General features: G+C 42.7%; 1 protein-coding gene across 2 annotated transcripts in view; it reads right to left on the bottom strand.

Moving 5' to 3' along the window:
• Positions 1-26,530, bottom strand: part of ARFGEF1 (ADP ribosylation factor guanine nucleotide exchange factor 1) — a 146,822-nt gene that overhangs the window by 35,421 nt on the left and 84,871 nt on the right. For both annotated transcript variants that reach the window (XM_059724005.1, XM_006261995.4), the window contains exons 10-19: positions 23,723-23,957; positions 18,881-18,980; positions 18,602-18,741; positions 18,372-18,480; positions 17,449-17,650; positions 16,122-16,233; positions 13,170-13,375; positions 12,994-13,078; positions 12,012-12,183; positions 5,036-5,187 (exon numbers count right to left, since the gene is read on the bottom strand). In XM_059724005.1, coding sequence (XP_059579988.1) covers positions 5,036-5,187; positions 12,012-12,183; positions 12,994-13,078; positions 13,170-13,375; positions 16,122-16,233; positions 17,449-17,650; positions 18,372-18,480; positions 18,602-18,741; positions 18,881-18,980; positions 23,723-23,957 — 1,513 coding nt within the window. The remainder of the gene's footprint in view (positions 1-5,035; positions 5,188-12,011; positions 12,184-12,993; positions 13,079-13,169; positions 13,376-16,121; positions 16,234-17,448; positions 17,651-18,371; positions 18,481-18,601; positions 18,742-18,880; positions 18,981-23,722; positions 23,958-26,530) is intronic.

Genomic DNA, 26,530 nt, shown 5'->3' with positions numbered 1-26,530 from the left:
TTTCATCCAAAAAGATCCTAAAGCTCTTAAGAGAGCTTAAGTAATTTGCTTAGGGAAGCCAGAAGTCACAATTAGGTCGGTTAAGTGGAGTCAATGTCATTAACTCATCCAGAAATACTGATAGGAAACAACTGGGTGATGCAGGTAATCTTTTTCCTGGATCATTCTAACACAGGGGAGTGCTCAACCCCTGGCCCATGGGCTAGACCCAGCTGAAGACCCTGTGTTATTCAACCTGCAGAGCTCCACACAGGTCTGGAAATCTGGTGGGAGAGCAGTGGCACCGCTCCCCTACTGCCATATTTCTGGACCCATACAAGAGCCCCCAACCCTGTGCACTGGATTGGGTGCATGATCCCAACATGCAGGGCCAGCACTGTGCTCCAGAGCCAAATCCTGGTGTAGAAGGCTTGGAGGGGGTGGTGCCAGGGACCCAATCCTGGAGCATGGAATAAGAGGTGGCACTGCTCCTGGTACATAGGACTCAATCTAGCCTGTGGAACAGTCCTGTCCCACCTGTTTGGCCCACAAGGGCAGAAGGTCAAGCACCACCATTCTAGCCTATTTTCAGAAGAGCAGTTGTCAAGCCTCCTGCTTCTTCAACCCAGCCTATCCTGTTTTCCTCCTTTCCACTAAAAATTAAGAGGTTACTGTGTTGGCACTAGATTTATGACCCAGATACCTTGTTCCAAACAGACGCAAACCCTCAGACCAACCACGACCTTTCCATTCCATAATAGGGAAATTTTATTGATACATAGTGATAGCGGGTAAGAATAATACAAGCAATTCTATATCTACCAGTCCTAGGGCTGTCATCAGAGTCAAGGTACGTCTGGCCAGGACGCGAGCTTCACTCTGAGGTTCTCCTTTGAATGTCAGCTGTCAGCAACCTGGAGGTCGGAGGCCCACCCAGTGGGGTGGATGAGACGGGCTGGTGGTATGCCCTCTGTCCGTGGTGCCTCGAGTTCCCCTCTCAGGGACCTTGTATTGTTCTGAATTCCTCTCTTTTGAATTCTTTTCCCCTCCTGACGACTCTTCATCCATGGGTATCGCCGATTGGTCTTTTCTGTGGTCGTCATACTGTCCACATTTGGTCCTGTCAGCATATTCCCTTATTTCACAAGCCCATCACATGCATACATCCTAATTTGGGCTTTCCCAGTCTTCTCCTAATTTGGTCTGTTCCCCAAAACTAGAAAGCCCAAGGGCTCTGCAATTGGACACTGAGACCTGGTGCCACCTTATGTTATGGAACGGTGTGGTACACACCTACAATTCCCCAGTCTGTGTCTATCCCTGTCTGCCTTGAAGGCTGTGCAACTGTGTGACAACCATGCTTTTCAAAATCAATTAACCCTTGCCATTGCCCTGGACCATTGTTCTAATGCATATCTACTTTACCTATAAGTCAATTCCCAAAAGCAAACCTCTAAATACCATTTTTAGCCATCAACTGCCCTGTTCTTGTACAAGAATTAGGGGAGTGCTGGGTCCATACCTGGACCCCCAATCTGACTGCCACCTCAAGGGTTAGCATCAGCTGCACCAGAGAGGTAGTGAGACATTTTGCAGCAGTACAACAAATACCTGTCCATACTCTTAACCAGGTTACCCCACTGGACAACCTGGACTCTGGAAGACATTTGACTTTTTGATCAGAACTACTCATGGAGCAGTTCAATTGGGCACAATGTGGGGTGGAGAAAGGATTTATACTCCCTAATCCACCGATTAAGATGATCTTGCATCTGAACAACAGTAGAGATCTGCCACGGTTGCACACAGCTACACATCCCAACTACAAGAAGCTCGGGTTCCCAGGAGCCCCAGCATGACTGGAGTGGTCCCAGTAATAACTATTTATAATCCCCTCAGATTCGAAACAGATGCAGTGGTAGCAAAAGCCACTGAGCAACAGGACCAAAGGAACCCTCTCTCTTACAGGAGTGGAGAGCGACATGGTTTTATACCTCATCCAAACATCAGCCACTCTAGTTTGGGGTCATCAAGCCACTGAAGCATACAATCACTAATTAATTCAAAATTACCACCCAATGATTTAGTGACAGTTTTCTTTTTTTCAAGGGACTATGGAGATGGATTATTGGAGATGGCCAAAGAGGACATGACAAAGAACAGTTTTCTTAAAGTGCAGCAAGGGAAAACTTAAGTAGGACATTAGGAAGAACTTTCTCACTTGAGGTTGGTTACTCTTTGAACAGGGTGTGGAATCTCCATCCTTTGTGATTTTAAGAGCAAGTCAGATACAGATACTTGACCAAGATGATTTAGTTGGAGATGATTCTGGTCTTGAGTATGGGGTTAGGCTAGAATCTTAGCATTTCTTAACCAGTAGGTCATGACTCAGAAGTGGGTCACAAGAATATATAAAAGGATAGTGAATAAACTTTAAAAATAGATTCTCCTCTAGGCTAGGAACAGAAGTTACGCATAAACTAGTTTAAGTGATCAGAAACAGGCTTATGCCTGTAACAGAACAGAAGCTCAGGGTACATAAACTAGTTTCAAAATGGCTGAATCTGGTTTAAGATAAACCTGGTTGAATGTAGTAACAGACTTAACTGATTTGGGTCAAACTGGTTTATGAAACTTCTGCCCCAGACCCCTTCCTGGTTCAAGTTAAAATCACAGCCCCCAGCATCCCAGTATGCTTTGAAGCCCTGGGCAGCTGTCTGCTCCAGCAGAGAAGGGTTGGCTCCACCCTTCTGCTCCCTAGCTGGAGCAGTGAGGGCTGGCTGACAAGGGTTGGGGCCAAGCTCACCTGGGGATGCAGCTCAGTCTGCAGGGGAAATGTGGGGGTAGGGAGGGGGATTAAATGCTCCTTCCCCCTGCTGAAACTTACTGCTAGCTGCAACTGTGAACTATGTCCCAGAGGTACCTGGAAGCCTGAGCCACTGCAGGCATGTGGCTGTATTTCCCAAATCAAAATTAAATATCTGTTCACTTGTCTTAATTTAAATCTCTGCAGCTCAGACTAACCTGCAAAGACTGAATCAATTCAGCCTTGGACTTTTGGACTGTCTGTACTTAGCTTTAAAGGAGAAAAATGTGGGAAACTGGCTTTTCCCTTGCAGGCTGGCAAAGTTCCAGCTTGCAAGGGATTCCTTGGGGCCTGCAAGGCCCAACACATACCCCTCCCCACCCCATATACCCACCCCCCTGGGTCCACACACTGGGGGGCTGGGAGGCAGTGGATCAGGAGTGAGAGGCACTAAGTTAAGACTGGCCATTGATATTTGCAAATGGGCCCTGCTACAAAAAGGGCTGAGAACCATTGGGCTAGATGATCTCCTGAGGTCTCTTCCAATCCTAGTGTTCTGACACATTAAGATTTGACCTACCTGAATTTATGAGACCTAAGATTACAGATTAAACTTCTACAGATGTAGTTAAATCAGATAACATTTTTGACATGGATGCCAAAAGCACCAGCTGGAAATTCAAAAGGGAATTGGCTCGAAAGTTGAGCTGCTTGCATCAAAGTTTACTGTTTCATAAAAACAAAAATGCTTCACTAAAACTAATTTTGATAGTTCTGCTGGAAAGCCAAACACTGTTCCAACATCTCATCCACAAGCTCCTTGTATGCCTGCTGACAAAGTTGGTTTATGGGTGGCAATTATTATATTATGAATCTGAATAGTGAAAGCACGAATGTTTTGGAGCAGACTTCTAAAACAAAAGAATCATGACAGAAGTGATATACTTGCTGGTAGCTCAGTGCAGTATTGTCTCTCTCTCTCAAAAAGAGAATAGAATATAAAATTGCCATCTTTTAGAAGGGATCAGTATTTAAAAAAAAGTAAGTCGCACAGAAAGGGGAAGGTTATTAACTTCCCATTCCTTAATTTGTACTAGCCAATTACAGATTTTTAAAGCATTTATGAATATGTTTATATATCCTAATAAATCACCACTGATTTTTTAACTGTTCTTATATTTGAATTCAAGCATTTAACAGAGCTCATGAGTAAAACTGCATATATCTAACTGTTTGTTCTCCTGAACTGATTAACAGAACTTGGTCAAGAACATAATTTAGAATTAGTCTATATAAGCAGATTATAGAAAATACTACACTTGGGCCTTATTTCCTAAATTAGATGGGGAAAAAAAAGGCTTGTGCTACTAGCTTTCCAGATAAGAAAAAACACAAAGCCAAAAAACCCTAGTAAGGTTATAGAGAAGCAACTTCTCACCTATTTTTTTAATGAGGCACACTATTTCAGGCATGGACAATTGCTTATAATTGAAAAGAAAATGTATACAAAAGAACCAACAGGATCTTTAGATATTATTCTTGTTAGAGTATTGGATGATAAGAAATATAACCTATAAGACACCAGAATTTCAGGAGAGATAATAAAAGTCTATCAAGTTTTTAAATTACATACAAATAGCTCCAATGATTCCTAGACCATGTTAAATGCTGGATTTCTGGCTAAAGCAAAAGTGGCAGAGCCCATTACTGGTAATCTCCCAGCTGGTTTGTAGCTGTAACCTTAAAAAGGGTCTTTATACCAGCAGAAACTGATAACATATCCAACAGCTTTGGCAGCAACTAGGGCTTTGACTGTGGGAGAGTAATGGATACAATTTAAAAATGGTAAAAAGGGGAAAGAAATCTAGATGGGGGAGCATCTTCCCACTAGGGGAAAATAAGCTGAATAAAGAGCCAAACAGGGTACCCCCCCTTCTTGCAGAGAAGGCTAATAGTACACTGGGCTGCATTAGTAGGAGAGCTGCCAGCTATTCAGCACTGGTGAGGCCACATCTGGAGTCCTATGTCTAGTTCTGCCCCCATGTCCCCCGCCTCCGCCCCAATATCTTCAAATAATGCTGTAAAGTAACTTAACTCAACAAACTACTCTCTTCTAGAAATGTTGGAAGACCAAACACAACCTCTCAGAATGAATCCCTATAGTATTTCCAACAAATCCCCAACAAAGGCATAACACTAAGTTGAGTGTGCATCTCACTAAAATTTCAGTAAAGAACATATGAATCTCACCTTGAACATAGGTCTCACGTGTTCTAAATGTGTTGCACTAGTAAAAGGTGCTTGAACATGGCTTACTGCCTCCATAAGGGCTTTTGCTGTTTTTGCCATTTGTTCCATTTCCAAATTATATAAAAGTCTTCTCTGCTTTTCACTAGCCACACCTGTAAACATTTTTTAAAAACATTTTATTCTGTCCAACAAGTCTCTTAAGTAACTTGTATTGTTATTTAAATGCATTAAACACTTATATTTCAAAAGGTTACAGTATAATAAACAAATTACATCAATTTAATAATCAAAATAAACCAATTAACCTTAAATTTTAATGAACAGAGAAATCTATACATTTAAATGGCAACATAACATCAGAGAAAGTTTCTGACCCGAATTGAGACCTACCCTATGAAGAAATACCAGAAACCAGGTATAAATTCAGCTACTTTCACAAAAGAGAAATTTATAGACAACTCAATACTGCAGGCTAAGATTAAGTAAGAAAAGATCATAATGTATTCCCTTATGAAATACACATTACCAGCAACTTTTTGTGTTGATAACATACAAGGGAAATCCTGAATGCAGTACAATGACCTGAGCCAGAGCTTTGACTTCAGGAGACACCATCATGTATATTCCTGGTTCAGGAATATCCACTGAGCCCACTTGCATGGTATCAAACTCCCATTTCATTTGCTATATCTGAGATCTGGTTAGCTGAGCTCTCAAATTATGAATATTTAGGATTCTACACCCATAATGAAGAAGTTCTCCAACTTATAGAAACACAATCATCTGTTCAGTAACTACCAACCAACCCCTTACTTTTGAATGGTTCTGGGTACTTCAGTTAAATGGCCTTTCTTGGTCCCTTTGCATATTTTACAGAGATGTAAACATTAACTTCAAGTGCTCTATCCATGTCTCTAAACTAAAATACTGCAGCACACAAGACAAGAGGGTTACAATTTTTAAAATCATGGATTGTTAAGGAAGAAGGTTGGGGGGGGGCAAAGGTGTGGTGGGTATGTGTCACAGGGAGGAGGAGTCTTGGTTTGTTGTTAATTTATCATGTGGAGAAGGGAGCAGAGTAAGAAGCATTATGTGCAACAGAGAGGACCAACGCTGGGTTCATGATAGTATAAAGAAACAATATTCTGTTGAATGTAAACTGCTGTGGTTGCAGGTCACCAAAAAAGATGCTATTTGGGAATATTTTCAAGAAATTCCTGTTCTACTGGGAAAAAGAAGAACAGGTACTAAATATAAACAGTGAAACAAACATGCTATGCCTGGTAGCCCAAATGAAACAACACTATGAAAAATGCTTCTCAGAAGGCAACGAACTGAAAGATGGTGATGTGGACATGTCCGAGCCATCTGGAAAAATTGTTTGAAGAGGCCAAGCCAGGAATCTCCAAGGCAAGGATCGAGACCAGTGCTACAAAGAGGAAGCAATGGGTGGTGGTGGTTGGAGACTCCTTTCTGCAGGGGATACAGGGATCCATCTACCAGCCTGACCTGCTGTCCTGGTAGATTTGCTGCTTGCCTGGAGCCCAAACTCAAGCAGCCAAGGAGGGATCACCAAGACACGTGTGACTCTCTGACTACTACCCCATGCTGCTCCATCCATGTGGGCAACAATGATACTGCCTGGGGTGAAATTGAGAAGATAAAAAAAAAAAAAAGACTACAGGGTTTTAAGTGCAAGGGTGAAGGAGACAGGGGCACAGGTAGTGTTCTCCTCCTCCTTCTGGTCAAGGGTTAAGGGCCTGGGCAGGAGCAGAGACATCCTGCAGATCAATGCATGGCTGTGTACGTGGTGTCGTCAATAGAAACTGGGCTTCTCTGACCAGGGGATGTTATTCCATGAAGGACTGCTAGAAAGAGATGGGATCTCCCTGATGAAGAGAGGGAAGGGCATCTTCACACAGGCTTGCTAACCTAGTGAGGAGGGTTTTAAAGTAGGTTTTCTGGGGGTTGAAGACCAAAGCCTTGAAGGAAGTGGGAGAACTGGAGAAAGCACAAGGAGGAGCAGGCAACATGGGAGGCCTCCTCATTCTTCCTGAGAAAGTAGGGCAATTGCCTATTACCTCAGGTGTCTGTACATGATCGCAAGGAGCCTGGGATACAAGTAGGAAGAACTGTGAAGGAACTATAATGAGATTGGAATAACAGAGGCTTGGTGGGATAGTTCGCATGACTAAAGTACTGTTATGGATGGGTATGCAATATCCAGGAAGGACAGGCAGGGGAGAAGAGTTGTGCTGTATGCAAAAGAGCTGTCTGACTGCTCAGAACTTCAGTATGAAACTGCAGATCAGTCTGTCGAAAGTCTTAAGGCAAGAGGGAAGAGCAAGGGTGATGTCACGGTGGACGTGTGCTACAGACCACCAGACAAGAAAGATGAGGTAGATGAGGCTTTCTTCAGACAACTAGCAGAAGTTTCTATATTACAGGCTCTGGTCCTCATGGGGGACTTTAAAATCACCCTGATACATGTTGGGAGGGCAATACAGCAAGTTGACCTAGGAAGTTTTTGGAGACCACTGGAGCCAACCTCCTGGTGCAAGTGATGGAAAGACCAAACAGGGGCCATGCCCTTCTTGATCTGCTGCTTGCAAACAGGGAAGAATTGGTGGGGTACTTAGAAGCAGATGGCAAATTGAACAGCAGCGACCACAAAATGATCAAGTTCAGGACTCTGACAAAAGGAAGAAAGGAGAACAGCAGAGTATGGTCCCTGGACTTCAGAAAAGCAGACCAGCTCCTTTAAGGAACTGATGGTCAGGATCCCCATGGAGGCCAGTATGAGCAGAAAAGGAGTTCAAGGGAGCTGGCTGTATTTTAAAGAAACCTTACTGAGGGCACAGGAAAAGCCATCTCAATGTGCAGGAAGAATAGCAAGTCTGGCAGGCAACCAGTTTGGCTTAGCAGGGAACACCCTGGTGAGCTTAAACACAAAAAAGAAGCTTCCAAGAAGTGGAAGCTTGGACAAGTGACTAGGATGATTATAAGAATATTGCTTGGGAATGCAGGGATGAAGTCGGGAAGGCCAAAGTGCAATTGGAGTTGCAGCTAGGAAGGGACATGAAAGGTAACAAGAAGGGTTTCTACAAGTATGTTAGCAACAAGAGGAAAGTCAGGGAAAGTGTGGGTGCCTTACTAAATGGGGGAGGTAACTTAGTGACAGATGATGAGGAAAAGGCTGAAGTACTCAATGCCTTTTTACCTTGGTCTTCACAGGCAAGGTCAGGTGCCAGACTACTCTACTGCACAGCACAGTTTTGGGAGAAGGCAAGCAGCCCTCAGTGATGAAAGAACAGGCTAAGGACTTCTTAGAAAAGCTGGTCATGTACAAGTTGATGGGGCTGGATACAATGCATCTGAGGGTGCTGAGGGATTTGGCTGATATGTTTGCAGAGATGCTGACCATTATCTTTTGAAAACTTGTGGCAATTGGGAGAGGTTCCAGACAATTAGAAAAGGGCAAATATAGCACCTATTATTAAGGAAGGGGGAGGAGGAGGAGGATCTGGGGAACTAGATTAGTCAGCCTCACCTCAGTCCCTGGAAAAATCATGGAGTGGGTACTCAAGGAATCCATTTTTAAGCACTTGGAAGAGAAGGTGATTAGCAACAGTCAGCGTGGATTCACCAAGGGCAAGCCATGCCCGAACAACTTGACTGTCTTCTTTGATAAGATGACGGGCTTGGTGGATGCGATATATTTTGATTTCAGCAAGTCTTTTGATATGGTCTCCCACCTAAGGATGCTGAGGGAGTTGGCTGATGTGATTGCAGAGCCACTGGCTATTCTTTTTGAAAACTTGTGACAATCAGAAAAGGGCAAACGGTGTCCCTGTTTAACGAAAGGAAGGACAGAGGATGCAGGGAATTACAAACCAATTTACCTCACCTGAGTCCCTGGAAAAGTCACAGAGGGTCCTCAAGGAATCCATTTCTAAGCACTTAGGAATTTTAGCAATACAAAAAACTAGAACTCTTGGTTCCAAAATTACACCTTCTATTAGAGTAACTGGAAAATGGCAAGAAAACTGCCCTTTTCTGCAAGCTTTCGGGAATCAAAGTCCCTTCGTCAGGCTCTGGGAAAAGTGTAGATGGTAAAAGATATTAAAAAGTCCCCATAGGTCAGAAATAAACTTCATTTTTGCATAGAGGGAGTTGAAGATGGAAGTCTGTCCCTCTGTGTCTTTGTGAGCTGTGTTGAGTAGCTCTTTGATGCGTTGATCAGGTAGATTTTAGCCTGGCCAGGAGGAGGCAGGCAGCAGCCATGAGGGATACTCAGGAACAAAGAAGAGCTGTACCATCTGAAACTTGCTCTCTCTCTCTTAAAACTCATGATCAAGGAACTGCTTGCCTCCAGAGGGAATCTCCAACAGCCTCTGGATGATACTTGTGAGAGTAAGCTAACTGAGATCCAACTAGATATATAGCTTGCAGTAACTCAGCCTTTGATCTCGCATCTATCCCAGCCACAGGAGTTTGCTCTACTGGATTTCTCTGATATTGCTCTACCCTGTACCCTATTCTAACCCTACCCTCTGTAACCAATAAAGTTCTCCTTTGTGACTGGTATAGGAGACTTATTGAGGGGTGGGTTTAATTATGCCCAGGAGGCCCCTTGGGTCTGTGGACTATGGGAGACCATGCTTTTTGGCCCCCGACTTGGGGAAGTGCCCCAAGTTCTTGTATTGGGTTGAGTACCCGTAGGACTATTAGGCCTGTGTTTCCCCAAGGGCACAGGACCCAGACAGTCCCTTCTCGGGGTGGTGGCAGCACACGTTACCCCCAGACTCTACGGTGGGGCTCGAAAGGGGGTCTGCCAGGACTTAGGCGGCCCTGGAGAGACACGTGGAGTCCGGAAGGTGGACAGGCGTAGTGAGGTGGGAGGCTCAATGCAGGAGCTCCCCCTACTGGCCCGCCACACTTGCTTGATTTTAACAAGGCTTTTGATACAGGTCTCCCACAACATTCTTTCAAGCAAGCTAAGGAAGTATGGATTGGATGAATGGACTGTAAAGGTGGACAGAAAGCTGGCTCAATGGTCGGGCTCAAAGGGTAGAAATCAATGGCTCGATGTCTACTTGGCAGCCAGTATCAAGTAGAGTGCCCCCAAGGGTCAGCCATGGGACCAGTTTTGTTCAATTTTTATTAACCAGTATTTTTATAGCCAATATCTGGAAGATGGGATGGACTGTACCCTAAGCAAGTTTGCAGATGACACCAAGCTGAGGAGTATAGTAGATAAGCCGGAAGGTAGGGTTAGGATTCAAAGTGACCCAATCAATTTGGAGGATTGGGCTAAAAAAAAAAAATCTCATGATGTTCAAAAATAAATTCAAGGTCCTGCACTTAGGACAATCCCATGCACCACTATAGGCTTGGGACCCATTGGCTAAGCAGCAGCTCTGCAGAAAAGAACCTGGAGATTACAGGGAACAACAGTAAGCTGGATATGAGTCAATAGTATGCAACTGTTGCCAAGAAGGCCAACAGTATACTTGGCTGCATTAGTAGGAGTATTGCCAGCAGATCAAGGGAAGTAATTATTCCCCTCTATTTGGCACTAGTGAGGCCACATCTGGAGTACTGTGTCCAGTTTGGGCCCCGCACTATAGAAAGTATGTGGACAAATTGGAGAGTCCAGCAGAAGGTAACAAAAATGAGTGGCAAGCTGAAGCACCAGACTTCTGAATAGAGGCTGAGGGAACTTGGCTTATTTAGTCTACAGAACATAAGACTGAGGGGGGATTTGATAGCAGCCTTCAACTACCTGAAGGGTGGTTCCAAAGAGGGTGGAGCTAGACTGTTCTCAGTGGTGGCAGATGAAAAACAAGGAGCAATAATCTCAAATTGCAGCAAGGGAAGTTTAGATTGGATATTTAGAGAAAAAAAAAAAACTCACTAGGAGGGTGGTGAAGTACTGCAACAGGTTACCTAGAGAGGTGGTGGAATCTCTATCCATGGAGGTTTTTAAGGCCTGGCTTGACAAAGCCCTGCCTGGGATAATCTAGTTGGGGATGGTCCTGCTATGAGTAGGGGGTTGGACTACATGACCTCCTGAGGTCCCTTCCAATCCTAATTTCCTGATTCTATGATTAGTAAAACTTACTGTTTTTTAATCTTTGGTTTGCCTACCACATACTGCAATTCTAAGTAGTAACTTAAGTTCAAATAGCTCAAAACGTTAGCTGACTTCACATAGGCACTTTAGAAAATTTTCCCCAGGGTGACCTGAAATAATTGGTTTAATTGCCTAACCACAGTTCATACTTATACCACTATAATAGTTAGTACTATTATTTAATAAATATGTATATGTTATATTTTGATAAAGAAAAAGTTTGTATTCAAACCATTAAAGATTTGTTTAATAAACTTTAAGTGCTGAATTTTGAGTATTTAATTATATTCAAGTTGCTATCTTAGTGCAGCTTGACACAAATGAGCAAAGCATTAACCATATAATGAATAATAAATATATATTTTACCATTTTATAGCATACTAAGTTGTAGTATTTCTAATACTCCAATTAAGTTGGGGGGGAGGGTGTGGGTGTGTGAGTAACACATGGTTAAAGTGCAAGAAAACACAAATAAGTTCAGAGGCCTGAGGCTTTTTCTAGGTCTTAAATTTTAAGTTAAAAGAAAACATAGCATTCATTATTCTAACAAAAACAGACTATAAAGAAGTGAACTTATAAAAGGGGCTCATTTGGATTGTTCTGTCTTTACAGATTTCCAAGCATGTCCCATTCTGTATGTTTCTTATTGTGTGCTTTCTTCAGAGTAGGTACTGTGTTAAATGTACTACATGACACCAACACTTCCTACTGGTATTGAACAAATGAGCATTACTTACAATACTGGGCCTGAGCTTTGAGGCACAGGAATGTGTACTGATTTGGAAGAGCTATGTATAACATTATGCAACTTGGAAAACTGACATACTACTTATACTTACTTTGTTTACTAGATTTTGTAGGTATTGCCAATTCCTTTGTTTCCTTCATTGAGATCTTCTTTCCTGCTATTTCATTATAGATAGCAGATAGATATTCCTCAGGGAGGTCCTTACTGTCATTGATACCCCTATTCATTTTGATATATTGCTCCTTAGTCATTTTATTCTTTACCTAGAACCCAGGAAGAAATCTGTAAATGTTAGGAGCCAAAAATTCGAATCCAATCAAATTTATCCAACAAGTTATGGATAACTAGTCATTTTTCATTTGTAGATTTTAGAATAATGCTCATCCTCTCAGAAAAGCAAGTCACAAAACTGGCACAGAGACAAGCACAAATGGCCTGTTACTGAAGACTCTCAAGCTATATTAATACATCACATCATACTTCTATTTTGTCCAGAAACAACCTGCTTCTTGGCAGGGCAAATTAGCCCTTAAAGGAGCTCTAAGCTGTTGTGGCTTGATTGCCTCCTGTACCCTGGATAACTCCTTTAAAGTAAATGTCAGGTATCTGTACATGCTGATGCTGATTGCAGAGTAGGCAAATCTTATAAACTTCCACAGGGACAAATATTAATTCTGTCAAACCAGAGAAAATTTAACTTGCACACAACTAAACTGTCACCTGCACTAAATAGTACAAAATTATGTGGCTATTACAATAATGATGGTCATTCACTAGAGACCCAACCAAGACCAAAATCAGTCAACAGGCGTAGAATTAAAACAGGTCGTCTTAACACTGGCTAATCCACTGATTCTATAGACTATGCCATTTATTACTTTATTAGGAGCCTTAAATTGAAAAGAAGGATTATATACATTATTTAGAAGCAGCATAGATACATGCTACTAGAATTCTTACACTAGTACTGGTACAGATTTGAACAAAGATATTATAAATACATTGCCACAGTTGTTGAATGATTTCATGTTATGCCACAGAATTTCTAAGAAAATATATTTACAGCAACATACCTGAGGGCTGTGAAGATCTGTTGTTAACATAATAATTGAATAAGCCAAGACATATGCAGTGTCTGCGCTAGCAAAGAGTGTTTGCCTGAAAAAAGCAGAGCAACAAGATGTTACCAATTCTAACTCATTACCCATTTTCACAAAAGTATGAAAATGTAAAAATAGTGTTTGTGTACCCTTGGTTACACTCTAGGTATCTAGCAGCAAATTTCTCCATTAGCCGATCAATTTTCTGTGCTTCTCCAGGAAGGCGAAATCCCTCTAAAAACATGCGCAGAGCTGAAACAAAATCCTTCCCTGAAAAGTCATGTTGGTCCACATATGCATACATAACTTCTTTGTTAAATTTATCGTTGTCTCCCAGGAACTCCCCAACCTGAGTCTAAAATGAAGACAGAGACAAAGATAGAGTCCCAAACAATATAGAGCACTTATTTTCAGAAGACAAATATTTAAAAAAAAAAAAAAAATTATTTAAAATGACCTTATGCACGGCATGAAGAAACTTTATTTTTCACCTAGCAATCACTGTTAACCTTTGAAATATTGATTTTTTCCCCTGATTTATGACTAAATCATCCCATCACAATAATCTCCACTGTTCCCATGAAATGAATGATCATGTCCAGTGAAAGAGCGTTATTCTTAATTGCTGAGCCAGTAAGGGCTAGAAAGGAAAAGGTGTACTAGCAGTATCTGAGGACTGGAAAGAATGGCAAATAGATTTGTTTACCATCAAAAACAACATTTCTTCAGAAAACTCACTGGTTTCTAAATAACTATTTTTAATCCCACACAATTTACCAGTACCTTCTGCCTACATTTTTCCTTCTCTCCAATTTTGTTCACTCACCATTTTGCACCACTTATGCAAAACTGTGACTGGACTACATAAAATTTATCTAGGATTATCAGCTTTTATTATTTGACCTCTGTTTTTCTGTATTGAAAACAAATTATAAAAGCTTACTAAAATTTCTTATTTCCCTACCTAATTATGAAAACAAGTGTTCCTTCTTTGTGATGGCAATAAACCCCTACTGGGATTTGGAGGCAGGGTAAAAATGTTCTAAACATTTACACAAAAGGGGAAGTCTTTAGATCCCTCCATTTCCTACTCCTGCAGTGAAACAGAGCTACTTTAAACAGCAAACTTGGATGCAAAAAAATTGCTTTTGCTGGCTGAACACACTTCATGAATTTATATTAGTATATATTTGCATTCCTGTTTGTATTCCTTGTTGTGCCATAACAGATCAAAAGAAGGAGTCCATTTATAGCATGCGACCAAATGGGCAGTCACGTACAAAAGATTATGTATTGCTGAGCAAGTTAGTCGTTATGACAGACTTGAGGCGGGCAGAAGATTTCATACTGGATTGCAGCCTGCAATTGATAAAGCCAAAGATGCTATGAATCTATCCATTCCCCGATCTCTTGCTTTCTAATGTCACAGATTTACTCAGCCATTTGTAACTCTTCTGTCCAAGATGAGAACTGACAAAACTGTACAGTAATCTGGACTAGCACCTCATTTAAATCTCCATGGGCTAAATATGTGGAGAAGGCAGGTAAAGGGACAAAAATCTCTGTTCCACCAGAAATAAGGGCAATACATATTTGTGCTACTTTTCAACTATCCAAAAGCATTAGATATTTTATTGTAAATGTTATCCAACAAGGGAAATATAAACCGTTGAGGAAAACAGTTTATCACACTAAAAATAACTCAGTATTTTGGAGAAAGGGATAATGAGATTTGGCAGCAAACTAGGTTCCATGCATTTAGAAGCTGGTCAACATATACATAAACTGAGCACTAGAGGTGCACCGATACACTGGTCCATATCGTAATTGGCACTGATAAAAGGAAAACTGACATTAAAATGGACAATTGGGTTTTTCTGACTGATGTGGCCAATAATGTTGCTGATAAATCCTGCATGCATGGGCACAGCTGCAGTGTGCATGCAGCCAGGAGTGCAGCCCAGCAGCCTGGAGAGCAGCATCTGGCCAGTAAGTCTGTTGGGGGAAGGGGAATGGGGGGCGCAGATCAAGGCCCCTGTGGTAAGGGAGGGAGTGGGGCTGGGGCTGCAGCAGGGGCAGGTTCTGCCCAGCTGGGGTGGGGTGTGGGAATGAGCCATGAGTGGCTCATCCAGAGGGCACGGGGGAGCGTCCCACTACTGCATGCACCCCTGAAGGAGGCATATGCCCCCTGGATCTGTGCGCGGGGCAAAGGCAGGCTGTCAGCTGCAGGTTGGGGCAGCACTGGGCTCTTCCCAGTGGGGGGTTGGGGCTGTGTTTGGAGTGGGCAGCAGAGGTGCTGGGAGGGGGGCTATAGTTGGGGCTACAGCCACCCCAAAGTTTGCCCCCCAACTCCCCATAGCCCTTCGCTCCCAGTGCTGCTGCCGCTGCCACCTTCCACGAGTACAGCCTCGGTCCAACACCCCTGCCGGGAAGAGCCGGGCACCACCCACAGCCCGCCCTCATTCTGCACACAGATTTGGGGGGTATCTGCCCCTCGTGCCTCCCCCCCCCAGGGGTGAGCAATCCCTCCCCCACTGCTCCCTGGATGAGCCACTTGTGGCTCCACCCCCTACCCTAGCTGGGCAGTACCTACCCCAGCTCCATTCCCTCCCTCACCACAGAGGCCTTGACCTTCCCCCCTCACACCCCTTTCCCCTACCCCCCCCCCACACAGATTTACCAGCAGGATGCTCTTCTTCAAGCTGCTGGACTTGCATATTGGCAATCAGATCGGTATTGGCTGATATGGCTTGTTAATAATGGGCCGTCGGTATCAGCCCAAAAAATCTTTAATCAGTGCACCCCTACTGAACACCTTTTTAGGCTCCTAATTTAATGTTATAGCTATGCCTAAAGTCACAACATACACTATAATAAGTTAGATAAACACTCACTGGGCCAGTTCAGATACACTGGCCATTCCCAGCCCACATCCACTCAGTCATTTCACGTTTAGGCACAACAGGAGGACGCAGTGGTCTCCTGATTTGACCCTTCCAGAATCACAGTCCAGAAATCTCAGCACCTTTTTCCTTTTGCTCTTTTATGCAGTCACATAGGTACCAATATAAAATACAGATATTTGAAGTTAATTTCCTTACTGAGTCTAGTCTCTCCTCTTGGTGTAAAAACTGGGCAATATCTTCAGGAGTAGTGCCAAGCATTCCTTGTTCTTGCAAGTACTGTATTCCTCTCTTTGGTTTCTTATTAAACCTGAAAAATTGAAGTCAACATGAAATTAGAATACATAACAATTTTACCTAGGTAGCCAAGGGTCAAATTCACTCGTATCATAAGTGACATGCCAAAAGCAATTTATGACAGTCAAGTTTACTCTGATTTTATTACAATCAGTTAAAGCATATACAGAGCACAACCTATTTAATCAGTCAAATTGTAAAGTCCCAGCTGTTCCTTTAAGACAGGGGTTTTCAATGTTTTTTGGCTGATGTACCCCGGCACCAGTCAAGAAGCATGGAGTCCCCCGGCAGCTGGTCAACAAGCAGAGGGAGGGAGGGAGGTGCTCTGGCAGCTGATCAACAATAGGGGAGTTCCCTGCACACCCACAGTGGCAAGAACAAAAGTACCTGTGGCCCTGCCCTGCGCTTCTTTGTACCACTGCTGCATATCCCCTAGGGCCTTTCCAAGTACTGGCTGACAACCCCTGCTTTAAGATTTCTCACAAAGATTGGAGAAAATCAGGCTTCAGCAGCAAGTAGGACCTATCCTATCTCTTTCATCAAGGGATGTTCTTTCAGCTTTCATGATTACTTTTTGTTCCTATCAACTGCTAGCACAATACCCAAGGGACTCTGCCAAACAGCCCCCTTAAAATGGACTAAAAGAATGGAATTCGTTGACACATTCAAACAACGGAATTGCTCCCATATAGAACAATAGAAAAAAAATTCCCACAAGATAGGAAATCAAACCATTTCTCTTCAACAGCTGCAAAACATCCAAGGCCCCAAACCTGTCTGTAACCATGGCAAACCACTAGACAAAGGAAATGGGCAGCTCAGGAAGTCTGAAACCTTGGAAGGCTTGACAGCGAGACAATCTGCAAGCCTGAGCTTAAGGGAATCCATTGGGTATGCCACTGAACATTTGGAACAATTTTAGTAAGTAAACAGATTCCATAACCATTCTATTTATCATACAAAATCTAACATACTGTAATTCCAGCATGGATTTCTTGTTCTTCAGGCTAAAGTGGTGGAATACTTAATTTATTTTCATTCAGTTTAGAAACACAAAGTTGCTGCCAAGCTTCAGCGGCAATACTACTTGGGTACTCAACTACTACAGGAAGAACTGCTATGAAGAGTGGAACTGTTAAATGTGGGGAATGGAAGAAAAACAGGAATCCTCAGAGTTCCAACTGAAACTGAGAATCTACCATCCCATAGGTGGAGAAAGGACACTTACAAATCTATGCCTTGTTCTATTATTTCTTTTTGCTGTTTTAAAACCTCAAATTGCTCTGGGTTGTCAGTGCCAGACATCTGCGTACTATAACTGCCAATTCCTGATGAAGCTGTAGAGTCCAAGGAATTTAGGCTACCATATCTGTTAATTGTCTCAGGGTGTTTAGTTTCATTACTCTCCTGTTCTATGGGCTTTTCTTGACCTGTAAAAGAAAAAAAAAGTTTTCCTGAAAGTCAACCAATCAGTAAAAACTAAAAATAGTTCCAGTGAATTTATTTTTACATTTTTTCAGAAAGCTTCTTACAGAGTTCTACAATTATAAGCATCTTCATTGATACATTTACTGTTATGTAAGAAGACACTTTCATTAATTTTGTTTGGCCCAAGAATCTAAAAGTAAGTAGGGAATACCAAAGAGGATTCCTCAGTTAAAGTGAAACTGAAAACCTTGTTTTCAAATACAAGTAGTGTTTCTAAATAGAGAGCAGTTATCTTACCAAAACAATGAGCTGCACTTAGGATAGCTGCCTGAATGCAAATAACCAGAGCTCTAACCAAATTCAGCGAGGGCCCTGGGTACTAAGCATCTTTGAAAACTGAGTCATTTTAGGTGCCAAACATTAAATACCGAGTTTGAAAATGCCGGCCTTCCAGGACATGTTGCACTTTGTTGTATAATGAGTTTATACAACATATATATACACACATACTCTTAACAAACCATATTTGGAACATAGGATCTTATACATTTCTGTGAGTATCAGGTGCAACTGCCAAACCCTTGAGAAGTACCAGTTGCATACGTAACTGGATGGACCAGGTTGCCTTGTGCAACCCTTGTTAGTTGCACAAACGCAGTGATGCTTCTAAGCAGCACATCTTTACTAAGTGCCAAAACATAAGAATGTCAGTTACCATCTTACCAAGAGTTGTCTGAGAGTTGGGATTTACATACTGATCCTTGCTCCATTCCACCATACATTTCAAGATAGATACTAAACATTCTAGTCCTTTCTTTCTCAAGCTTAACTCCTAGAAAAAAATTAAAAAAAAAAAAAAATGAACAGACATTTTAATGTAATAAAACGATTGTGTCACTTTTAAAATTATCAGTCCCCCAAAACCCATAATTTGTAAAGGTTTAAAGTTTTACCTGAACATTAGTCATGCCAAGTTCTTGGCTGCCTCTTCCTTGAGCAATTTTTGACAAGTCGTTAACTAGTCTTTCAAATATGTTTGCTGCATTTAAATCACAGTCATAGTTTACGTAAATGTCCACTACACTCTGGGCATCTGTAATGATGAAATGTATATTGACTGAGCCCATCAGGTAGCACAAGAAACAATTAAGATTCCCAAATGAGAGGTATTTACAGTTACAGCTCATTTTGCACACACAAAAATACAACTAAAACCAAAAGCTTTTTAATACCTGCACATATCCTTGTCAGCGTTTGTATAACCATCCATTTATGATCAAATGAGCTAGTAGATGTTTCCAAGATATACAGGAAAATTTCTTTGAAGAAAACCTAGCAAATATTCAATGAAAAGAAAAAAACAAACCACCTGTTAAATAAAACATTTCAGCCCCAAAGGCCAACATTCTGGTTTGCACAAGAGTGAATGTATAGGGATAATATATTAAGCAGTTACTTGGGGGAGAAAAATATTTTCACGTGATTAGTATGTTTTACATCTTAAAAGGGATTAAAAATGTACGGTATAAATTTAGGACTTTAGATCAGTGGTGCCCCACAGGTCAGATGGGCAGTGCTAGGTCCTTCTGAGGGCTGGATCCAGCCAACGGACCCAATCTAGCTGTTGGGGGGGGGGGGGGGTGCACAACCTGACCTCGTTCCATCCATCTGGGGTAAAATGGGGCTGGGCAGAATAGCTCTAAACTGGACACGTTGGTGGGGGTGGGAAGGGAAGCAGCCTAGTCCTGGTCCCAATCTGGATGCATAGGGCAGGGGCAAGGCAGCCCCAATTCAGAAGTGGGGGGAGGGGAAGAACAGGGCACCCTGGTCCTGATTCAGACATGAGGGAGGGGAGGGGCAGGGCACAAATCAACCCTAATCCAGGTATGTAGATGGAAGGGATGACAGCCTGACTTAATCTAGACATGTGGGGGTGCCCTAGTCCTGATCCCACTGTGGCCTGGGTGAGGCTAGAGCCAGCCAAACACTGCTTCCACATAATCCCTGCTGCCAAGTTTCTGACCCGTGTGGGAGCCCCACAGGCTGGATGTTATGATCCCATGGTCTGGATTTGGCCTACAGGCCACAAGTTGAATACCCCTACTCCAGATAAAAGTTGTCTGAGAGAACACTATGAGAAAGTTATATTTTTCTTGCCCATCAGATTATCCCAACTAAAAATCCAGCTCTCATTGGATTAGTTTGGATTTTGAGTAGAAACAGAAATGTTATATCAAAAAGATCTCCTATGAAAAGTAGGACCATCATGAGACAAGGTAAAGGAAGAGAATAATCTACAGCTTCAGATGGTGGAAACTACTACGTTGCAAGCACTGTTTGCAGGAAGTGACATCAGGAAGCACATTCCACAAATCCCTGATTACAGTGTTAGGAAGACCCTCTTTGCCACAGATCCCCCAAGTGGTAAGGGTGGTAGCAATTCTGTTGTATGAGGCTAGCTCTTATTCTTCAAAACCATTCTTTCATCTTTCCTTAACCTAGAGTGTCAAGCTCATGCCAGACCCCAAGCCAGATCCAGACCACAGGGGCTCCTCCCAGGCTAGATCTGTGGCAGCCACATTCAGGCGGCAGTGCGAGTCTGGGGGCATACTGTGGCATAGAGATGTGTTTAGGTACTTCAGAGACAAGGCCATGCAGTGGCAAGGAGCCACATATGTATAGCAGCACAGGCAGGACTCTGCCCGAGCAGCAGCATGGAGCCAGGGATGTGCAGCAGCATTAAACCATGTTCAACCAGAACTCCAGGCACCCTCGAGCCCCAGGCTCCTCACTGCCGCACACCCTCAACTCCACAAGGCTGTGAGCTCAAGGGCATTCCATGCTGTCGCCTAAATGAGGCTCCTTCCAGCCCCATGCTCCTGGCTCTGTGCCACTGTTGTCTCACATCCCGTCCCTCCCCTCCCCCAGCATGCAGTTCTGGCCTCCTGGCAGTGGCTTGCAGCAGTGCAGAACCAAAGGTGTGCACTTTTGTGCCCCACCAGACTACCTATGGGATGGATGCAATTGTTCTGTAAGCTATACATGATACCCCTGCCTTAATCCATACAATTGTGGAGCAAAGACCTTTGTCTTCAGTCACAGAGATCCAAAACAGAGCAATCTACTGGATAAAATAATGAGCTTGGGGCACTGAGCATGTTTGTTACCTACATGCGAAGGGCATCACTAGGCTATGACATGATGGGGGGGGGGAAGGGGGGGGGGAAAAAAACACGACCATGCTTCACAGGGGCATACCAACAGAATAAGAAGGAGCATTGCTGATTGCTACCCCTGGAAGAATCACAGCACATGAGTGCCAGCAGCTGCTAAAGTAGCATTTATGTGGACGAAACCTTTATATTTGTAAACTCTCAAAATATAAAATGCTGCATAAGACTGCCCTGTTACTGTGTACTTGTGAAATTTCACCTCTTTAATCCATTGTCAGCTACCACTCCTGCCAATGAACTATTTTAGCATTTTAATAAGTCACAAGTCATCTTCAAGATTCTCTGCTTTCTGACAAACTCAAGTGCCCAGACTTATTGCTGACTTTGATTTTTCAAAAAATGAATACTGCTTGTTCCAAAAGATTTAGTCCATGCTTTTTCATGTTATTAGCAGACTAAACTTAAGGATAAGGATATTTTTCCTTTAGGGAAGGAATGTTTCTTTTGGGGAAAGACAGCAACAACGTTGTCTAAAATGACTGATGGCAGGCAATTTTTCCTAAGGGAGCTTGAACAAACTGAGGGTGAAGATCTTTCCCGTATAGGGCCTTTTAGAGGGCAAAAGACCCATACAGCACAATGGTCTTACTGTTCCAGATAAGAACTTATTGAAAACCATGCAGGGAGGACCAGGTCAAGCACTTAATCTTTTCTGAAGCTTATGTTATTGGATAAAAAGTATTACTTTCAGGTATATTCCCAAGTATGTTAAAAAGCACCCACAACACTTGATAGATCTCCTTCTACACAACAGCCATAGGAATTCTCTACTTTACCCAATACACAAACAGTGCAAAAGGTGAATGATTAACATTTGCTCAGAACATGTCCTTCGTCAGTCTCTTAATGTGCTTTAGCTTCATTCTGAATTTCTCCAACAGATCTACATGCAGTAGGCCACTTTCTGGCATGTAACTCAAAAGAAATTCCCCTGCCATGGGAAAAAGATTAAAGTACCAGAACTATGGACCAAGGTTTGAGATATGAAGTTAAGATGAGCTTTTTTCTGCCTTCTAAGGGACTCTTAGACTGGGACTTAGGGGGCCACAGATCTAATAAACTGGAATTTCTACTGCAGTGGCTACACCTGTGCATTCATAAACACAACAGGCTTAAAAGCTTTTGGGGATGCATTAATTTTCTGAAAACTATGTGATACTTTTGTACATACAACTTGCAATTTTCCCTCCCAAAACTCAGCTGCTTGAAATAGTGCTGCACATTGTAACTGAGGAAATAAACATAACAGCTGTGTCTGCTGCTTAAGCCTCTGCCAGAAGAAAGTGACAGTAAAGCTGCATACAAGGCTCCCTAGCTGCTGGCTACAGATACTTTCTCCTCCATCCTCAGAGACAGAGATTTTCAAGGGAACATCTTTTTGCCTTTATTCTGCCTTTCAAAAAACAAGTGCATATTTTATTTGGAGGCAGAAATATTTTTATTCTCCTTGAAGGCAAGACTGCAACTAAGACCTCCTTTATTTCTAGTAAAATAAGTACAAGTCTGGCTCCTTCAGCTATATATGGCTGAAATTACTTCTAAAAGGAGTCTTAAAATGTCATCTTTCCTAGATAAGCACAAAACAAAGATGAACGAATTAAATGCTCCCAGAGCATAACAACTTTCTGGCCTGGATCTGGCAATACTAAACTCCTTCAGTTATGGTAAAGTAACACCAAGCCAGTAATTCCTTTATCCACCAAAGGAGAAAATACTGAATGTCTTGAAGAGACAGTATAGCCATATTGCTCAAGTGGACTGAGCCTTTTCATAATTAACCTATCAGAGACTTCAGTCTTATGCTTTGGATAGGTGACCAGTAATACACAGCTTAACAGTTGTAAGAATCATCAAATGCTTTCAACGGGGTTAAGCCTTTACAGATATTATTGCCTCCTGCAGGGCTTATCATTTGTCCTCTGGCAAGAAAACTTTCACAGCTGTTGTGTCTATCCAGACTTTGATAAATTCCACTTTTATTGGTAGGATGAAAATGGATTTTTCTTTGTTTATGCCCCAAGGAGTGAAACAGTATATACACCTTAGAGAGCTGAGGACACCAGAACACACACAGTTTCTGCTTGCATTACTGAACCTGGCTTGATACAAGTTTATATGCAGAATTTTGCTACTTTTGAATCCTGACACCATTCTTTAAAATTCATTTTGTACCAAAACCAACTAGAAGAGACTGCTTTCACAAGGAGGGATGCATACAAACTGAATTTGTCTGGTACTCAAAAGGTATGCAGTATACAGTATGCTCCCACGTCACTCAAAAGTATTATTGGTATATATTTTGCATAGATACATTTCTTATCTTTCATTAAAAATCTGTTAAGGAACAGCAAGGTGAAAGAGAAGGATAGAAGACCTTCTCCACAAAGGCTTTTCTAATAAAATTTTACTTGTCCAATTTTGGAGCAGTATGCTAATATTTGAACATTTTTTAAAAATGCCAACACGTTAAAAAAATTGGGGGCTCAAACTATACTTCCAAGTTTTGCCTATAAAATTCCATACAGAATATTTTTGTACCTGAAAGATGTTTCAAGGTCACTGTCAATAACTGCAAAGATAATCACCAGTGATAGCTCCCATTGTTCTTTTTTTTTTTTTTTTTTTTGGGGGGGGGGGGGGGAAGGGGGGGGAGAAAAGAGAAGGCCTCTTTGTTAGAAGAGGTTTTACCAGTCTTTTGCCAGGGAGCCAGGATAGAAGAGAGAATCCTTGGAAACAATACCCTTAGAAAAATTCACTATTTCTGTGACCAAGCTACATGCACACATCCACATCCATACCCACCCACCTTCCGTTCAACTCACTGAACATTATAAAACATACCTCAATCTGCATCTTTAGATGTGTTTTAAAGTTTGAGAGCAGGGTAAGGAATATGGAAAGTGAAAGCTCAAAAACTTCTGGAACAGATGAGACTCCATTTTTTGACAGTGCAACACAAAGATACTGCTTAATAGCATTAATAAACATTTCATTTGTCCTGAAGACAGGTCCTGCATTCTGCAGAATGGACAGAAGCAACTGCAATGAAAGAATCTTCGATCGCAGCTCATGTGACCTGAAATGAAATAATATATGCAGCATATGAACAAGTCATAGGTATGTACTTTAATTTTGTACAGTTATTTTGTCTAAGTCACATGAACAAAGCTCCATTTTAAACACTACTTTATCTTTATAACAAAAAGTAAGAGAAAAAATGCTTCATTTTTACCAAAATCATTTAACACTTGTCAGTCAGGCAAAAGCATGATTAATCTTATCTTGGCTTACAGAGAATTCTTCTCCTTCTCCAAGTAGACTGGGAGGATCTCTCCCCCAAGAAAAAGAGAACAACAACAGAAGAGAGACTTACTCTTCTTTCCTCCCTTACTTACACTCCAGCAGTAGGGGGGAAAAAACCCCCCAAAAATCTAAAGGAACAATACATGCTGCCCCTCCTCCAGCTACCAAATATTATCTGGACTATATGGGTTTTCTAATCACTTGACATTTTAGTTTTCTATATGCATACATCATGCCATATAGTCAGTGATCCTGTTAAGATGTCACTTACTCCATTTAAAAGAAGCCAGAATACACAGAACACTAAAAAAGAAATATTGCAATAGTCAAGCTGGAGGAAAGCAGAACACTTGTATCACTGACTAAACGGATACTCAGTTTCGGAAAAGCGAATGCAGGAATTCTCACACTTTCAAAACCCCATAAAATAAATCAATCAAATCAAGAAAGTAATTATTATTATTAATAATTAAAAAAAAAATTACCCCCCTTCTATACAGCACATAGGAAAGGGCAGTTAATAGTATTTTCCATAATACTCTGGAAAACAGACAAGGAAGTGTTAGAAAAAACAAATATACTTTATTTACTCAAATACAAGATGAGGGTCTCTCCCCAACTTGGGGGAGACTGCATGGTGAGGGAGGGGGAGGAGGGCGGGGGAAGTTGCTGTGGCGGTTTCCCCTGGGCTCCCCCCATGCCCTGGGCCAGAGCTGGAGCCAGAGCCACCAAATGGGGGGACGGGACAAGACAGACAGTTTTTCACTGGAGTGCTGAAAAAAACTGTAATGTCTACCTTGTAATGTACTAGAGTGCTGGCATGCCAGAAAAACAAAACTGAGGCAGGGGGTAACATGGCAGGATGCACTGCATATTAATGTAGTTAATAATCATTGCTGCTCTAATAAATGTTGCTTCCCCCCCCGTAAATACCATGTTTTCTAAAAATTCTAAACCTGGTGACAATAACACTTCATATACTACCTTTGTTTTTGTGTATTCTTTCTTTGTTAAGGATGTTGTGAGAGAAAGAGGGAGAAAAAAAAAAAAGAAGAGAAAGAGGATGTATCCCTCACAGCCCATGTGTCTGACCTCTACAGACTGTGGCTTGGGCCTGCTGGTCCCAGGCAGCATCTGGTAGAGGGAGGCAGTGACACCCCAGCAGCAGCTGCCAGGGCCAGGGTGCTCAGGATTCCCCATGGTCCCGGAGTGGGAGAAGCCTGGGCCCAAGGCCAGGAGGGAAGGCCCAACTGGGACTCGCGTAGAAAGATGCTCCATCCCACCTGGGCAAGGGCAGCACCAGGGCACCAAGCACCAGGGCTGGGCAGCACAAGGATAAGCAGGCATAGGGAGAGATGCTGCAGGCAGACCGGCCGGCCCAGTCAGGTCCTTGGGAAGGTGCCAGCCGGAGGAGAGCGCGGGCCCGGCAAGAAGCGAGGGCTGCCCTAGGGCTCTGCAGACTCAGGCTGCAGCGGGCAGGTAGGGGTGCCCAGTGGCTCCTGAAGTGGGGCCTGGCCTAGCCCACGCAGCTCCACTGGGATGGGCAGCAGCCACCCTGCCCGCAAGGGGATGCTGGCTGGCCAGGGCAGGACACCAGACTCAGTGGGCTCCCGGCTTGGCCTCCCTGTATTCCGGGCACAGCGTGAGTGAGCCCAAGCTGCCCCCAGTGCAAGGGTCTGGCCACAGGAGCCCCCCAGGCCCTGGGAACAGCCACTGTGAACAGTGCTCTAGGCCAAGTCAGCTGGGAGCTCCAGAGCCTTCCACAGCACCTGCCCAGGCCCCAAACTTGCCCACCCGCAGCAGCCCTCCAGGGACCGGGGTCAGCCAAAAGCAGGCACCGCCCCTTCCTCTGTTTTCCTGACTCCACCCCTTGTGCCTGCCATGGTGCTGGGTCCCATGGCTGCTCCAGAGAGCAGAAGACTTGCTGAAAGAAAGGACATGTTTTAAGTAAACATTAAATGTTAACATTTACTCCTGATGGGTACTGCTCAAACCTAAAGAATGCTGGAAAGGCTCCCCCCCCCCGATAGCCTTGGACTAGGAGACAAAGGTGTGGTCAAAGGTTCTCTTAGGTGCTTTAGATCTAAAAACAGCTGGAGGTATTTTTTTTTGTTTGTTTGTTCATTTGATTGTTTTTAAATACTCTGTAAATGCATCTCAGAGGAGGAATACAGAAAGGGAAAAAAAAAAAATCAAATGTGCTGTCTGGATATAAATTACTTCTTCCACAATGCTCTACTGAATCAAAGTATGTTCCCATTATGTTATTTTTTGTTCATGTGATGGGGTTAGTAAATACTTTATTTCACTTAAGACCTTGATTATATTTAGTTGAATTTTAAACCT

The sequence above is a fragment of the Alligator mississippiensis genome, chromosome 3, assembly GCF_030867095.1.
Source record: "Alligator mississippiensis isolate rAllMis1 chromosome 3, rAllMis1, whole genome shotgun sequence".
In the NCBI taxonomy this organism is placed as follows: Eukaryota; Metazoa; Chordata; order Crocodylia; family Alligatoridae; genus Alligator; species Alligator mississippiensis.
Note: the sequence above shows the minus strand (reverse complement) of the source record. Positions and strands in the feature narration are given on the sequence as shown.